Source organism: Phoxinus phoxinus, assembly GCF_949152265.1.
Source record: "Phoxinus phoxinus genome assembly, chromosome: 10".
Lineage (NCBI taxonomy): Eukaryota > Metazoa > Chordata > Actinopteri > Cypriniformes > Leuciscidae > Phoxinus > Phoxinus phoxinus.
In genome coordinates, this window is record NC_136885.1 from 13,324,000 (window position 1) to 13,342,444 (window position 18,445).

The window sequence follows — 18,445 nt, forward strand, 5'->3', positions numbered from 1 at the left end:
GTAAACAGCTGGTTATGTCACAAGTAAAAGTAAACGGTTGGATGTAAACCGGATGTGTATCAGTATAATGGAGCTGTGCATTTGGTCTTAAAGTGACAGCAGCCTAATATACCTCCTGCTCTTGACTGAGTAACTTGTTTTACCTATAATAAGAATACATTTATATTTAGTGAAGACTATGCAATATCTTATTTGATTATTATTTTTGATTTTATTAAATCACCATCACTACACTAATTCTAACTACGTATATATTGTTAACATTAAAGAAAATGTATCATATCTTGAAATAAGAATTTGGTCATATCAAGAACAACTGGAAAAGTCATGGGTTCCCTGGACAAAAGGTGCAGGGTCATTGCAACATGGCAATAGGCTGAAAGCAGCAACAGTGTGGACATCAAAGATCAACCTCTTAGACACTGTTCAGCAAGAGCTTAATTAGAATAATTTCTCTGCCATTAGCGAATTACCACCCATACCGAGGGCCTTTATATTTTTGAAGATCTGCTTTCAACCTGCCGATATGAATGATTGTGGTCATACACCGTTTCAAGACGGGACAACAGGATGTTGTTTCTACCAGTGCCCTGCAGCTTAAATTTACTTTAAGTTGTCCACATAGTGTGACTACTAAGGTAAAGCAACAAGTTGCCTGAAATGTTTTTTCCTCGTACATATTCTTGGCTAATGAATTGAAGATTAAGTTAGCTTGCACTGGATCACAAACAAACTGAACTATGGGTAGGAATGGTCAGAAATGTTATAGTGATCTTGTGCGACACTAGCACTCTACCCGTCTTCTTATTAAGAAATCCTAATTTTATCAGGAAATCCTCTTGGAGGAGCAATGTTCCGTCTAGAGACGCAAACATCTGTAGTCTCATTGATTTATTGTTTTCTTTCTGCTAACCAATGCTGCATGGAGTGTCTGTTTCCATAGCAACATGGCAAGAGGTCACAGAGATTCGTTATTGTACATGATGACAGCATTGCTAACTGCTTTGTAATTAAGCCCCAGTCTGTCCTCTTTGTTTAAATTTGATGTTCAGTTTAATCGGGAGCATTAATGCTGGAAACTTAATAAATACCTGTCATCCATGACACCTCTTAGCTGAAAACTATTTCTCAGCACATGACATATTAAATATAGAAAGAACGTTGATGAATGTAGCTTATATCTAATGCAGTGAGACCTCAGCATCTGCTTTCCTTATCAGTTAGCAGATAGTTTAAACGCGTATAGCACTATAAATATGAATATGGCCGTTTCAGTCTTCAACTCAGGGGCTTGTTGTTTGGACTCTCTCGTGTGACTGTTGTTCTGCGTTTACTGCTAATGGCCTCCTCTATCATTAGACTGAATGGCCAGGTTCCTGGGCAGACACGCAGTAATTCTATAGGGAATTTGATTCCTGTCTGCTGCTTTTATATGTAGTTAAAGAACAAATTGTTTGTTCTGATTCTGGCCCTCTGATTCCAGTCTTTCCATTTGCTTTTAATCTTGTTCTTTGTTCAGTGTTGAAATAGCATGAAGTTCAAATATTATTAGTCAAACAAAAAAAGGTGTGTCTGGTTGCCGTAAGGGATTAGTGTATTTTAGCTTCCTTTCTTCCGTGAGACAAATGTCAGTGCCAAACCATAATTTCTAGTTTAAATAGTAACTGAATATTGTGAAATTCATATAAATTATATATATATAATTATATAATTATAATTCATATCATAATATTAAAAATATAAAAACAATAATACTGCCATTTGTCATCTCTACAGTTTGGGGTTGGCAAGATTTTTTTTAATGTTTTTGAAAGCGGCTTCTTTTGCTCACACAGGTTTGTTGCATTTGATAGAAATACAGTAAAAACGTAATATGCTGATTTGGTTCTCAAGTAACAATTCTTATAACAGTTGAAAATGGTTGTGCTGTTTAATATTTTTGTATATTTTATATAAAAAGTTCAAAAGAACATTTATTTTAAATGAGTAATTTTATTATTAATTTTGTGTAAATGTCTTTACTGTCTATTTAATGTATCCTTGCTGAATAAAAGTATTTATTTGACTTATGTATTAGTTTATGTATTTGAAAGGTTTAAAGGCAGAATGCTTCAGTCTCAAGTTGTACAAATTGTAAAGATCTCTGGCTAATTTTTGGTATTTTTAAGCATTGTCATCAGCAGATACATTTTCCAGTTTAGTCGATTAGTTTCACAAGCCTGACTTTTGACTGTGCCAAGAACTGCCAACTTGGATGTGAAGGAGCCATACTACTGGCATGCAAAATAATAAACCAATGTTTGTTTTTACATGTCATTGTCACACGGCAGCCTATTAATTTGGTAACACAGTCTCATTTAAGTTGAATGGCATTTGGCAGAGCCGCTGCACAGCAGACACGTGAACGCTTGTGATGTGTACAGTGCAGTGCTCCTGTTTTTTTAGTTTTTTTTAGTTTCCTTTCACTAACTATTTTGTCTAATGTTAAAAAGACAAACATTAATAGTAAAGGTTGTATCAGCGATTCTGGGTGACGTCACTTCTGGTTGTGTTTGAAGTGAGATCCCAAACAAACCAAGTTAGCTTGCCCCTCCTGTTTCGTGCATCATGAAAAAAACTATCATGCACGCTAGAGCTACGCTAAAGCTAAGTTTAGTCGAGCTTCGCTCATATTATTTCAAGAAGGATATTTTCATAAACACAGTTCACATCCAAACAAGTCAGCACTAGCAGCTACTCACCTGTCCAGAAGAAACCGTGCAACCTCGGCGTCCGATTAAAAATAAATAAAAGTTTTTTTTTTTAAATGTTTTACTTTCATTTCTTTCCACCGTTCAAAAGCCTTCCCGATAACTATACGTGTCTTGGAATAAACACGATGGTATTCCCTCGCCCTAATCCTCCTCCTCCTCCTCCTCCTCCTCCTCCTCCTCCTCCTCCTCCTCCTCCTCCTCCTCCTCCTCCTCCTCCTCCTCTTGGGGATTGACTCAGCCATGTTCAATTTCTCTTGTTGATAGACGCTGGCTTCTTCTTCAGCTCCGACTTCGCGTGCAGCCGTTCACGAGCGCAAAACCTCACAACACCCAGCCCCTGTCGGTGATTGGTTGAACACTGTTTATTTTGGTTTTGAGTGGTTGGTGAAACCAATTGTTTTTGTGTGCAGATCTTAGAGCCTAGGCTGCCCACAGAGACGCGTTTTTTTGACGGCTTGCTTATGGGGCGGGCAGCTAGCGGATCGTTAGGAAAGATTAGATGAATGTGATCATTTATGTTTGGGCCTGAAATCGCTGATACAACCTTTAATGGTGCATACTAAGGTTCGGATGGCAGCGTGCATGCTCGTTCAAATAAACTGCATTAACAGAGCATTCAGAGTATATTTAAATTAAATCAAACCTGCCAAGTGTGAACCCTCTGTGTGATCCAAATATATTAACATTTTATCCCAAATCCTTTTAAATTCATACTTGGAATAGCTATGATTTATGTTCAGAATAGTTTTTCCAAAAATGTATGTGTCTTAAATTGGCATAGAGAATCTAAAGCAACTGATAAATGGATGATTCAAAATGGTTCCAGTGGTTGAGGACACTGCTGTTTCAGCGCTGCTAGCTTTATAGTAGCCTGATGCCTCTAAACATGGGAGTTTATAAAGCCTAATCAGAAACCAGGCACTGGATTTGAGAAAAATTATAATGATTATAAACTTCAGAAAACTTCCAATGCTAAGTCTTGCATTCATTCAGGAGGCTGTCTGGTAATTTGATGGCAATTTTTTTCCAGAATCAAAGCCCAGTGTGAATGTGGACCTTTTTTACACGGCACCTGTTCCATGATGAAATTGCTACGACATTCTTTGGTCTGTTTTTGTGAGCTTTAGTTTTTTCTTTTTCTTTATTCGGTTACAAGTTTTATGAAAGCGCTACAGCAATAAGGTCTTACCCTTCATTATACCAAACAGCAAAGACAGGATGTAGTGTACTTGCGTGGGTCATTAAGAAAAGCAGTTTCAGGTCTACAAGTGTTCTTAAGTTTGAAGAGCTTCTAGTCAGACAGTGATTACCCGCTCCTCTTCTGCCCTAACCTTTACCCCTCAGTTCTAGTGCACGATTCATTCGGCTCATTTAAAAGTATTTACATTTTACTCTGTATTGTATATTGTTTTGTGTACGTGTGTGCTAGCGTCTGCCTAGAACTTCAGTAAAACTGATTAGTCCAAAGATCCATGACCCACATGAGAAACGGGCGTCACTTCCTGCACATGGAGAAGTCCCGTAACAGCTGATGCTCTCCAGACCTTCCGGCCTGAGTGGAGGCTCTACAGCTGGGGACTGTGAATGACCTGTCTCGTGGACACATTTCTCATTTTTGTTTTGCCGTTTTTATTGAGTACTAGATACTTATGTCTAGATGTGTTTTGTCCTTTTTAGATTTATCGGAATATCTTTGTTGGTTTTGTTTTGGCATGTTTTTATTTATGTTCTGGCTCATTTGTCTGATATTAAATCCTGAAATGTGTAGTTGGGGACCGAGCTTCGATGGTGAGAGGACCCTATTGAAATTGCTCCATTTTTAGCTATTGCACCTTTATAAAGAAAAAAAACCTCAAGTACTTGTATATTATTATTATTATTATCTCTCCCAAATGACCAGATATCAACATCGAGCCTTTAGAAGCAGTTTGAGTACAGAGGAAAGCGTCCTAGTGTTGATGATTTGGTTTTTCTTAACTTAGTTTTTGTATATTACCATCCTGCAGAAAGGGAACATCTCTAGGGGTCTATGTTTGCATGATAAAAGGTGTCTTGTCTTGTAAAATCGCCTTATATTCCTCATGCTGCGTTCACACCAAACGCGAATATGCGTCAAAATTCGCGCCTGCCGCGTCTGGTTATTCGCGTGACCACTTTGTGTTCATTCGCGCGTCAAGAGCGGAATTGACGCGCATAAAAAAAAAAGTTTGAAGCGAAATTTACGCGCGTCACGCGCGTCAAGAGGCGAAAGTCAGTTTCGAGACCCGCTGGCGGCCATCTTTTTACAAGATGTCTGATGAGCGATCATTTACCGAGAGAGTCACCGCACTGTATTTACTCTGGAGAGCAGAACAGCGGCGTAGGGATCATCGTCGCCGTATTTGGGTCCACCAGACCCTTCGGAGGCGAACCCAGTTTGGCGAATTTCACCATTTGCTCCAGGAGCTGTGGCTGGATGACGGCCGGTTTCAGCGGTACTTCCGCCTGTCCCGCGCCCAGTTTGATGACCTGCTGTCCCGCATCTGAGCGAGGATCACCCTCCAGGGCTAAAATTATACGTTCCTCCATTTTGAATGAATGACTCTGGGCGGGCCTGCCGCCACAACATCAAGCAGGCTCCTGATTGGTTAACGCGGCGCGAATTTGACGCAGAAGTTCAGATTTTTCAACTCGGGCGGCAGACGCGAATTCGCGTCAAACGCGTGAATGCACAAAAAGCACAATTCGCGCTTAACGCGCGTATCGCGCCAAACGCGCCAAACGCTCAATTCGCGTCATTCGCGCGAACTAGACGCGCGAATGAGGCGAATTCGCGTCTACCGCGCCGCGCCAAACGCCTCATTCGCGCCGCAAGAACTCCAGACGCGCCTAAACGCGCCTTACCATTGACTTAACATTGAAATCACTCGCGCCTGACGCATATTCGCGCTTGGTGTGAACGCAGCATCAGAGTATAGGCTATGTAATATATTTTCTGGTATCATTATGGAGCCCCACAAGTTACATAATCTTTAGATGATGATGCTTTGCAAAATGGATTACCGAGCAGAGTATGGTGTATGGCTTTATAGTTATAGTTCATAGTGTGTCTTCTGTTGTTGGATGTAATTGGTTCTGTATGTTTTGAGAAGTTTTCATTGTCAAAAGTTACTGCAGTGTTGAATTGCAGCTAAGATTTTGTCATATGTACTTTAGATCTGCTCCTGAAGGAATCCCAACACTGCACATTTTCTTTAGTCTCCCTAATCAAATGCTCCTGATTAAACTCATCAGCTCATTAGAAGAAACTCCAGGACCTGAAATGGGTGTGTCAGAAAGAGGAGACTTTAAAAAAATAAAAATAATGTTGGGGTCCTCCAGGACCAGGGCTGAGAAATGCTGCTTTAGATCATGAGGAATAGGGATGTGCCAAAAGCTTAAATCTGAATCTGGAAAGGCACAGAAAATGGAAAAAAAAAAAACATTCTACGGAGCCTCTAAAGGCACATTGTTAAGCTTGCTGTGGTAGTGTTAAGCTTGCTGTGGTAGTGTTAAGCTTGCTGTGGTAGTGTTAAGCTTGCTGTGGTAGTGTTAAGCTTGCTGTGGTAGTGTTAAGCTTGCTGTGGTAGTGTTAAGCTTGCTGTGGTAGTGTTAAGCTTGCTGTGGTAGTGTTAAGCTTGCTGTGGTAGTGTTAAGCTTGCTGTGGTAGTGTTAAGCTTGCTGTGGTAGTGTTAAGCTTGCTGTGGTCGTGTTAAGCTTGCTGTGGTCGTGTTAAGCTTGCTGTGGTCGTGTTAAGCTTGCTGTGGTCGTGTTAAGCTTGCTGTGGTCGTGTTAAGCTTGCTGTGGTCGTGTTAAGCTTGCTGTGGTCGTGTTAAGCTTGCTGTGGTCGTGTTAAGCTTGCTGTGGTCGTGTTAAGCTTGCTGTGGTCGTGTTAAGCTTGCTGTGGTCGTGTTAAGCTTGCTGTGGTCGTGTTAAGCTTGCTGTGGTCGTGTTAAGCTTGCTGTGGTCGTGTTAAGCTTGCTGTGGTCGTGTTAAGCTTGCTGTGGTCGTGTTAAGCTTGCTGTGGTAGTGTTAAGCTTGCTGTGGTAGTGTTAAGGTGTCGGTGGTCGTGTTAAGCTTGCTGTGGTAGTCTGTTGCATTACATACAGTAGATCAGATTTCACTTTTCACGTGAAGATATTAAAGACTGACAGGACGATGCCGGAGGATTTTGTGCGCAACAGATCCTGAGCGTCATTGATAAATATCTTGTATTGTAAAATGTGTGGTCAGTACTGCCGCTCCTTATACACAGAGTATGCATGATCGTGAATTGGAAAGTGAAAGTAAAAAGTATGCGTGCATTCAAAAGCGATTTTCAATACCCTGCGTATTGGTAGTGGCTCTCTGATGCCCGCAAATTATATACAGTTTAATTGTGAGGGAACACAAAAATTGAAATATATTTTTTCCTCCCATCTCAAATTTTTTTTACCATCACCATGTCCTTTCAGGGGCTCCATAGAGTGTATCATTTCCTTTCCGAACATTCTGGTTCGGGCACATCCCTGATGAGGAACTCAGAGGCCGAACACATTGCTCTGAATTAGAACATTTCCTGACACTGTAACTATTTCGGTGACTGGTTTGATTGGGTATTGTGGAAAAATTAGGCCTCATTCACCCAGCATCATGCCTTAGTTCAATTAGGATATTTAACCCGTTTAATCCCACATTTTTTCTTGCAATTTGAATACATGCATTTTACTCCTTAGACCTCTCTAACACACTAACACACAAACTTTATGCCCTTATTGATTTTATGTTGGTTAAGTTAGTGAAATATTAGGTTTTATACTTGGTCACAATAGTGACCGGTGGGAAACAACATAGTCAGAATTCATACAAATTCTTCAATTAGGCCTATTTACGCAACACATTCCAAGACATCCATAACCTCGCTTTGTCATTTCATGAAGGAGGTTTAGTGAGATGAAAAGGTTGTCATGGACAGAGTTACACCCTGGATGAACTTCCGCTTGTTCGGCTAGACCTCTATGGGCTAGAGTAGACCAAACTTGGGCCCTGCCTATAGGCCAGTTTCAGGGAGATGTGTGTGCACTGATTCAGTGCACTAAAGATGGGCTGTACGTTGTAGAAAGGGTTGTTTGTGGTGATGTGTGGCGCACGCACACCAATTGGTTCTCATGAACATCTGCCTCATCCTCCAGATGTTTCACCTCTGCATCGCCATTCAATAATCTACCTGGCAAATAGGCCGTACTCCCTATCTGATCCATCACTATCAATCACTTTTAATTGCCTCTGTTTGCTGCACACAGCACTTGGGGGGTCACGTACGTCTAGAAGGTCCAACACATCTGATAGTTTTAAAATGTGTAATAATAAACAATTGATAACTAGGATTAACAGCCAAAACCTGTGTTTTCAACTGAAACACTGTGTTATACTACCGGTCACAATTGTGACCGTTAACAAATTGACATGTCTTACGAGCAAAATATATATGCAGGAGTATAATTCTAAAAATATATCAGTAGTAGACCCTTTAAAGAATATATGTACAAAATTTTATATTTCTATCTGTTAATTAAGGTGTTTTATATACTACTTTTTGTAGTAGTGTGAGGAAGACATCTTCTTCTAGATGTGCAAGCAGGAAATAAACTGATCTAGTCATGTGACCTTTCACACCAGTCACATGACATTTATAAATTTTAATCAAAACAATCTATTTTTTCTTTTAAAAGTTGAATTTCTTGCCCAAAGCCAATAACAACACTTTTAGAGCTTCCAGAAATAAGAAAAAATATGCGGTCACAATTGTGACCGGTGGGATTAAACGGGTTAAGTAGCTTTTATAAACATGCCTTAGAAAAAAACATTACTGGTGTGCATCTTGAGACAAAACAATGGCACTGACATACTTTAAGATAGATCAATGGAAGTTGCTTTCAGTTAAAACCGCTCAAATATGCATTTTAGTCTCTGCCTAGTTTAAGCCTGTGTGAAACCATGGGACAGCTTTACTGCTGCAGGTCATCACGTTTTTTATTAACTGATCAATGGTAATTTCAAATAAGCTTTTCTGTTCATTACGATTAAAACATTTTCCTTTTTTTTATTTTCTATCTGTTTGTGTTCCTTGAACAATATTGAAATGTGTATGATGGTACTTCCTCAAAATAGGGCTGGTATTGCATTCTTGACTGTGCCACAAATAAATTGGGATGATTGACATTTGTGGGCATAAAGGATCATGGCAGAATAGGGTACCACAATAACACCACTATGTAGACTTGAATCTATAGTTTTCCATTTATGCTCATTTTCTCTCTTCCCTTTCTTTCGCCAGCGCTGTCTTGTGAAACTAAAACATGGGGAAGCAGAACAGCAAGCTCCGCCCTGAGGTGATGCAGGACCTGCTGGAGAGCACGGACTTTACGGAGCATGAGATCCAGGAATGGTACAAAGGCTTTCTACGGGACTGTCCCAGTGGCAACCTCTCCATGGAGGAATTTAAGAAAATCTACGGAAACTTCTTCCCTTATGGAGACGCCTCAAAGTTTGCAGAGCACGTGTTCCGTACTTTTGACGCGAATGGCGACGGCACAATAGACTTCCGGGAGTTCATAATTGCACTGAGTGTCACGTCACGAGGGAAGCTGGAACAAAAGCTCAAGTGGGCGTTTAGCATGTACGATTTGGATGGAAACGGATACATCAGCAAGTCCGAGATGCTTGAGATTGTGCAGGTATGTCAGGCTACCTAAAGCTTTTAAGATTTTACCTTATTGTTGGCCCTCTTTAAAAGCTCTTTTCATCATCGCCATGATGCTTAAGTCTGACATAGAATCAGATATCGCTTAAGGAGACACAAAAGAGAACCCAACCGAGTCCTGCTATACCCAATTTTCACATCGCATATGTTGTTGTTTCTCACTTGCAGAATGTAGTGCGTTAGCAGCAAGGATAGCCGTGGTGTTAGACTGTCAGGAAGCTCCATACTGTAAAGAAAGCCTGAGTCTTATTTCTGTCACTGATAAACAAGCTTTCATCAAAGTGCACTCCCTCACATGGTTATGTTTGCTGTTAATGCAATTGGCCTGATTTATCTTTGCTTTCTGCAAGTTATTGCTCAGATCTTGAGGCCCTGTTGAAACAAACCAAGTTTGAGGATTTGTAACTCGGGCGTTACATTGCATGACATTTGACTATAACTAGAAAAAAAGGAAAAATGTTACACACAAATTATATTAAAATAAGATTATTTTAGGTTTAGTTGACACATTTCATATAACTTATAACATGTAAACATTTTATTTACTTCTGTTTTTTTGGTGGTTATAAAGGATGCGTTATGAGAACATCTCATATCTTGATGGCATTTTTATTTTGATGCATGGTTCACTTCCTCGCCTGGAAGGCTGATGTAAATCTAATGATATGCTGAATGTCTTGTCGACTTTTACTGATGTATAGCCAGGTAGTGTGTTAAAAAGGAGCCCATCTGTAGAGTGAAGACTCAACTTCACAAGAGATCTGCGCTTTACAGCACACACTCTTTTTCCCCCTCAGATGTTAAGGTTATTAATAAAAGTATATATTGCAGATGGAAAAGGCCTTTAATAATTCATTAATCTCTCAAGAAAACACAAAAGATGAGGAAAAAACAAGATGATACGAATGATACGTTAATCATTCGTACTAGGGATGTGCTATACTGCATATTATAAACTAGTCCTTGCATTTAAAAACTACAATCAACATATTAACCCTATGGGGTCTTAGGTGTTTTCTGGGTTTTGTTTTGACATGCCCTATTTTTGTGCAGGATTTTTCCTGCTGGCCCAGTTGCTTGCTTGATTGATTTGGTATTTTTTCATTGGCTTAATCCTAATTATATTTTTCATAAAGGATTATTTATTCAAGTAAAGTCTACAAGAAGATTTCCAAAACGCTAACAGTTCCTAGAGAGACAGTTTGACAGCCTTATGCATGACTTTACAATTTGTTGTACCAAAAAACCATTGAGGGTTTTGAAGAAAAAGCACAGAGACTTGCAAGAACACTAGACAAGCACTGCCTTCATGTTGGGACATCTTGCAGAATGCCACAATTGACCAAGGCGAACATAAAAGGCAGACTTGAATATGCTAAAATTAATTTGGATAGACCTGTGGATTTCTGGAAGAATGTTTTATGGAGTGATACTGTATGATCCATGGACCAGCGGTATATCTGGTGAAAACAAGGCAACGCTGACGAGCAGAAGAACATCATCTCTATGGTCAAACATTGGGGCGGTCCAGTCTTGTTATGGGGAAGGGGAAATCTTGACTGTATGAAGGACGTCATGAATTCTTTGAAGTATCAAGACATTTTGGCAGCAATGATGATTCCTTCGGTGCAGAGACTGAAGCTTGATGATCAATGGACTTTCCTGCAGAACATCCAGTACACATCCAAATCTAGTTAAACTTGGTTCAGGGATCAGTCGTAGAATGTTCTTGAGTAGCCTGGCAGTCTGCAGATTTAAATCTCATTGAAAATATTTGGTGGTATTTGAAGAAAGCAGTGGTAACGTGAAAACCAAAGATTATCAGTGATCTGGTTTGAGCCCAGATTGCAGTAGAGAGGTGACATGATCCTTCAGAAATCATTAATATTCTGATTTAATGCTAAAAAAAAACATTCATTGTTATAATCAATGTTGAAAACAGTTGAACTTTGATGAAAAGAAAGTTCAAAAGAAAAGCATTTAACTGAAATGGAAAGCTTTTGTAACATTATACACTGGTGTTCAAAAGGTTGGGGTCAGTAAGAATGTTTTTGGGGGTGAGGGGGGAGAAATAAAAGAAATCAATACTTCAATTCAGCAAGGATGCATTAAATTGATCAAATTTTGTGTATGTATGTATGTGTGTACAAATGCTAAACTTTACAATGAAAAGGTAACATTTCAATTTGCAATGCATAAAAATGTATACTAAATCAATGAATGTAAGATTTCTTTGTGGCTAATGGGATTTGTAAGGTTATATTTCCTGTAAAAGCTACTTTGGAGCAGGATTTATTTTGAAAAGTTCTATACAATTATATTGTACTTTAACATTTTTAGTTGAGTATCTGTTGCCTTCCTGAAGATCATCATACTGGACATGTTTCTAAATGAACTGTTTATGCATGCCACATTAGTTGTCTGTAGATTCTGTGTTCGCTGCAGTCAGTCATGTGCTGGTTATTCTCAGTCTCATCTGAGTGTGTAGTCAGTACTGTTAGTGCACTAGGTCTTGTTCTAACTTTCATTCTCTTATTCCTTTGATAGTAAAGTCTGTTTACTGTTCATTTGAACAGGAGCTATTATAGGGGAGCAACATCTTTTAAAGGGTTAGTTCAGCCAAAAATGAAAATTATCCCATTAATTGGTACTGTAGCTTAGATTTTGAAGCCCAAAAAAGTGCATCAATCCATCTTAGTCATCCATACTGCTCCAGGGGGTTAATAAAGGAAGAGTGACCTCTGACCCGACGTATCGACGAGGATTGAGCGAAACAAAACGCCGGTCACGAATTGGAAGTCTAAAATTAAAGCTGCAAGCAGCGATTGCGGGCCCAAGCCGGTGGCACCGCCACCCTGGTGCCTTTAGTGGAACTAAAGGCACCGGGTGGCGGTGCCACCGACTTGGGCCCTCCATCGCTGCTTGCAGCTTTAATTATATATATATATATATATATAAATAAATAATATAAAAAAAAATATATATATTATGTAAATTCTTTTTTCCTCCCTATTTTTAACATATATATTATTATATATATAATAATAATATATATATTATTAACATTTTTGGATGCTAAACTATTCTTTTTATAGGCTTTGTACTTTGTACACTTTGTACACTCACGTTCCAATATAGAAAAATTAAAAAAAAATATTATGAACGGCACAAACTGTACAAATGACTATTTAAAGAGAGCAGTGTAATTTTTATATGTAAGGTTGACTATTTTATTATTATATTTTATTAAGGCTATAATGAACATTCTGCGATGTCAAGATTGCAATGCTGGAATTGTGTGTGTGTGTGTGTGTGTGTGTGTGTGTGTGTGTGTGTGTGTGTGTGTGTGTGTGTGTGTGTGTGTGTGTGTGTGTGTGTGTGTGTGTGTGTGTGTGTGTGTGTGTGTGTGTGTGTGTGTGTGTGTGTGTGTGTGTGTGTGTGTGTGTGTGTGTGTGTGTGTGTGTGTGTGTGTGTGTGTGTGTGTGTGTGTGTGTGTGTGTGTGTGTGTGTGTGTGTGTGTGTGTGTGTGTGTGTGTGTGTGTGTGTGTGTGTGTGTGTGTGTGTGTGTGTGTGTGTGTGTGTGTGTGTGTGTGTGTGTGTGTGTGTGTGTGTGTGTGTGTGTGTGTGTGTGTGTGTGTACTTGGTATACATTACATTGTGGGAACCATAATGTCCCCACAAGGATAGTAAAACCTGAGATCACCTCCATTGTGGGGACCAGCCAGCGGTCCCCATGAGGGGAATGGGTTAATAAACATACTAAATTATATATTTTTGAAAATGTAAAAATGCAGAATGTCTCCTGTGATGGGTAGGTTTAGGGATAGGGGCAGTGTAAGGGGATAGAATATACAGTTTGTACAGTATAAAAACCATTACGCCTATGGAATGTCCTCACAAGGATAGAAATGAAAGCTTGTGTGTGTGTGAGGCTCGATCGAACAATGGAGACATAAAAACATACTCCGTCATTTTGTTCATACAGACCATCATTCAAAATGCAAAGTGTTTCTCTATATTTGTGTACACTCGCATTGAAACACAACATTGTGCTTTTGTTAAACTACAGTGCTATGCATAAGTTTAGACACCCATGCTAAAGTTGACTAAAAAGAGGAATAAAAAATCATCTTTTGGAAATTGAACTTAATGCCTTAATTTAAAAAAAATAGGAAAAATCCAACCTTTAAGGACACCAATTTTCTTTGTGAATGAATAATGTATCGTAAATAAATAAATGTTCTTCCTTAAAATATAGGGTGCATAAGTTTGGACACCCCTATGTTAAATTCCCATAGAGGCAGGCAGATTTTTATTTTTAAAGGCCAGTTACTATATGGATCCAGGATACTCTGCATCCTGATAAAGTTCCCTTGGCCTCTGGAATTAAAATATCCCCACATCATCACACACCCTTCACCATACCTGGAGATTGGCATGGTTGTATTTCAGTTAGCTTAAAAGCTGGTTTGATTTGCATTGAGAGATGATCTTATGGAAAGTACTCCATGCCAATCTCCAGGTATGGTGAAGGGTGTGTGATGATGTAGGGATATTTTAATTCCAGAGGCCAAGGGAACTTTATCAGGATGCAGAGTATCCTGGATCCATATAGTAACTGGCCTTTAAAAATAAAAATCTGCCTGCCTCTATGGGAATTTAACATAGGGGTGTCCAAACTTATGCACCTTGTATTTTAAGGAAGAACATTTATTTATTTACGATACATTATTCATTCACAAAGAAAATTGGTGTCCTTAAAGGTTGGATTTTTCCTATTTTTTTAAATTAAGACATTAAGTTCAATTTCCAAAAGATGATTTTTTATTCCTCTTTTTAGTCAACTTTAGCATGGGTGTCTAAACTTATGCATAGCACTGTATAAACTCTTGTCAAACTGTAACCTACAACTGTCACCCAACCAAAATCACACACACACACACACACACACACACACACACATCCCCCCTCCCCTCCCCACACAGACAGAATGGCAGAGAGACAGAGAGAGAGAAAATACACATTCAAACCACAATATCTGACTTCCTGTTGGTCGGAGCTAATGACTGTAAATTAGAAAGTTGTCCGGATCGAAGAGAAGAATATACGTACCGAGTTTGGTTACTGTAGGTAAAACTATAACTAAGTTATAACACACTTTATGCATCCTTTTTTAATCATAAATTTGTTTCCTCGCCACGGCCAAACCGTTCGAGATATCAAAAATCCCCTGGCAATTTATCATCTTCCATGTCTTGACTTCATGCTGACCGAGTTTCGTGGTCATCGGATGAATTCTCTAGGAGAAGTGTTTCAAATGCGAGAGCAAGCGTTCTCCAATCAACCCGTAATAGCCGACTTCTTGTTGGGCTGGCGTAAAACTTGACCCAGGGAAAGTTGTTCGGCCCGATTAAATCTATATGTGTACCGAGTTTCATATTAATTCATGCAAGCGTGTTTGATATACGGACAAGTGTTCGAATCCCATTCCAGGGGGCGCTGTCGAGCCCCCCTGCCACGCCCGGGTACCAGCTTCAGCCCGGCCCTAATGGCCGCGGGTTCTGACCTGTGTGCAAAATTTCAAGAGTTTTCGAGCATGTTAAGGCCCTCAAAAGTGCCAGAGATTTTGCACACAGCAGAGAAAGGGTTAAACTAAACTAGCCCCCCTCCTCACACACACACACACACACACACACACAGAGGGGCAGAGGGAAAATGCTCCAAACAGTACACATTCAAACCAAAATATCTGACTTCCTGTTGGTCGGAGCTAATGACTGTAAATTAGAAAGTTGTCCGGATCGAAGAGAAGAATATACGTACCGAGTTTGGTTACTGTAGGTAAAACTAATACCCCATTTTTGACTAAAGGTGGCGCTACTGAGCCCCTTACCACGCCCGTTTCTGAAACTTCGCACATGTCTATTACACAATAAATGTCAAATGCATGTTAAGTTTCATGCAATTTGAAGCATGTTAAGAGCCTCAAATGCATCCAAAAAGAATATAAAAGTTTAAAGCGTTGCCATGGCGACAGTATTAAAGATATCAATAATCCTTTCACAGGTCTACATCTGTCGTGTGTTTACATTATACAGATGAAGTTTGAAGCAAATCGGGTAAAAATAAGAGGGTGATTTCAAAGCATTTCGAAAGTGACACACTTCCTGCTGCCAGTTGGTGGCGCTATAACTTTGACTCACAATAGTCACATCCATGTGATCGGCCTCTTACAGCGAACACACTGCTGAAGTTTCATCAAGATCAGTTAATGTATGAGGATGTTATAACACACTTCCTGTTTCCAATATTCGCCATAAATTTGTTTCCTCACCACGGCCAAACCGTTCGAGATATCAAAAATCCCCTCGCAAGTTTTCATCCTCAATGTCTTGACTTCATGCACACCGAGTTTCGTGGCGATTGTTTGAATCGTCTAGGAGGAGTATTTTAAATTCCATTGCATGTGTTTTTTAAACTACGCCAAATAGCCGACTTCCTGTTGGGCTGGTGTAAAAAGTCAGAGCATGAAGGATATATGAACCGATGAGATCTATAAGTGTACCGAGTTTCATATTATTTCATGCAAGAGTGTTTGATTTATGGACCAAGTTTTCGGACCCCGTTCCAGGGGGCGCTGTCGAGCCCCCCTGCCACGCCCGGGTACCAGCTTCAGTCCGGCTCTAATGGCCGCGGGTTCTGACCTGTGTGCAAAGTTTCAAGAGTTTTTGAGCACGTTAAGGCCCCCAAAAGTGGCAAAAACCTTGAAAAAAAAATTATTATGAAGAAGAAGAAGAAGAAGAAGAATAACAAAAAACCCTTAGAAGAACAATAGGGCTCTGCGCCCTTTCAGGGCTTGGGCCCTAACAAGAATTTTTAAAGAGAATGTCGGAGGAGCTTGAGTTTGTTGCCCAGCCCTATTTTTTTAAACCTCAAGAAGCGTCTAATCTCACCTAACGCCCGTTTCACACACACTCCTTTAGCGTGCGTGTTTTTCCCGTACCCATGTTAACCGGTTAGAGCTGTATACAGCAGTGCAGAGATGGTTTCCGCACCGAGTCTATTTTTGCTGTGCAGCACGCGCTGAATTAAAGTGACAGCGCATGGTTCATGGTCAAAATGAACACGGATTTACATGAAAATATAGTAATCTCACCATAAATGCATGTAATTAAATTATACTGCTGTTTTTCAGTCATTTTCTGTTTAACTTTTACACCCGGGCTAATTAAAGCAAGGAAAACTGCAGTGCCTAAACAACGCGACATAATGGATGTAGCCTACTCGTCTCTTCGTGGAGGTGGAAGAACAAGTTCTTTGTGACCCACAACATTTCTTGTAAAAAAGATTTAAATGCAAAAGAAAACGTGTTTTGGTCAATTGTATGTTTTAATTTAAAATGTTAACATAAGGCCTGCATGTTTAGCCATTATAGAAGTAATGCATTGAAAAATGAAAGAAAGAGCGTAGACCTATAATTACGTTGTTGCCTACAAATAGAATCGCAATGTTAAAACTTTTATATAATTTAATAAAAGACGCGGATAATAAAAATAGTGATTTGCAATAAAAAATAGAGAATAAATGTTGTGTTTGTGGTACAGCTGTAGATGAGTTGCGCACTGCAAACGCAGCATGTGAAAGCACAATAGCCGCATACGCACCGCAACGCGCGCTGCACACAATACGCTTACACTACATCTACATCATACGTCATGCGTCGGGTCAGAGGTCACTCTTCAACCGGAACTGTGGAACTTACGGCCTTTACCGGAAGCTAGTGAATATAGTTTATGAAGTTATAAATATGGATATTTTTCTTTTACAAAAACACATCGCTTCGCCTTATGAACCCTCTGGAACCGTATGGAGCACTTTTATGATGGATGGACGCGCTTTTTTGGGCTTCAAAACTGCCATTATAAAGCTTGGAAGAGCCTGGATCTTCTTTAATATAACTCAAATTGTGTTTGGCTGAAAGATGAATGTCATATACACCTAGGATGGCTTGAGGGTGAGAAAATTATGGGATAATTTTTCATTTTTGGGTGAACTATCCCTTTAAGGCTTTCCATGTCGTTATAGTGATTCTGCTACATTCATTATGGTCTGACATCATTGAAATTTCACATTTTATACACATGGGGTATGATCTTGCTGATGATTGTAGCATTAATATATGAGATTACTGTGTTTTGTGATGTGATATATTTTGATAGAGGGAATCTCTTGTGTATTGTGTCTCCCACAGGCGATTTATAAGATGGTGTCATCAGTGATGAAGATGCCAGAGGATGAGTCCACACCCGAGAAGAGAACAGAGAAGATCTTCAGACAAATGGACACCAATCGAGATGGTAAACCATTCCCCCCCCTTTTTCATTACACTTATTTGGCAGTGGTATATGAAAAATAACATAATACATGTGTGGTCTTTGAGGGATGAAATCATTAACCAAAATTATTTTTAGTAAGTACTTCTCCGGTGGCGTGTTTTGACTGTCAACACTGAAACGTCACTGTCTTGTTTGTTTAGCTTGAAATTAATTCGTTTTGGCTTGACGTTTATACAGCTCCTTTTACTTTTCATTCTTGTTCTGTTATGAATACTGTTAAATTTAAAGAATTTATTGTCGATTTAGGGGAATTACCTTTAGCTATGTTTACAGTGTTTATAATCTTTGGAAACATTTCGCTTTATATTAGGCCTAACAGTATTTTACACTAATATTTGGAATAAAACATTATTAAAATGCGACTTATACACGGCGTTACCGTTTTTTTCTTGGAGCTTATTTTTTAACCATGCAACAAACATTTTTAAAATATCTTGAAAAATTACTGTTTAACCAATAGTATGAATTGGTCCAAATTCTTTAATGTCGGTTAATCAGTTAATTATGAGCGTCCCTAGTCCATAGCTCATTAATTA

The 18,445-nt window shown here is 39.3% G+C and overlaps 1 protein-coding gene across 2 annotated transcripts in view; it reads left to right on the top strand.

Moving 5' to 3' along the window:
• The window catches only part of ncalda (neurocalcin delta a), a 55,250-nt gene that overhangs the window by 33,222 nt on the left and 3,583 nt on the right, over positions 1 to 18,445 (top strand). For both annotated transcript variants that reach the window (XM_079626463.1, XM_079626464.1), the window contains exons 3-4: positions 9,088 to 9,487; positions 17,765 to 17,870. In XM_079626463.1, the coding sequence (XP_079482589.1) occupies positions 9,110 to 9,487; positions 17,765 to 17,870 (484 nt within the window). In that variant the 5' untranslated portion in view covers positions 9,088 to 9,109. The remainder of the gene's footprint in view (positions 1 to 9,087; positions 9,488 to 17,764; positions 17,871 to 18,445) is intronic.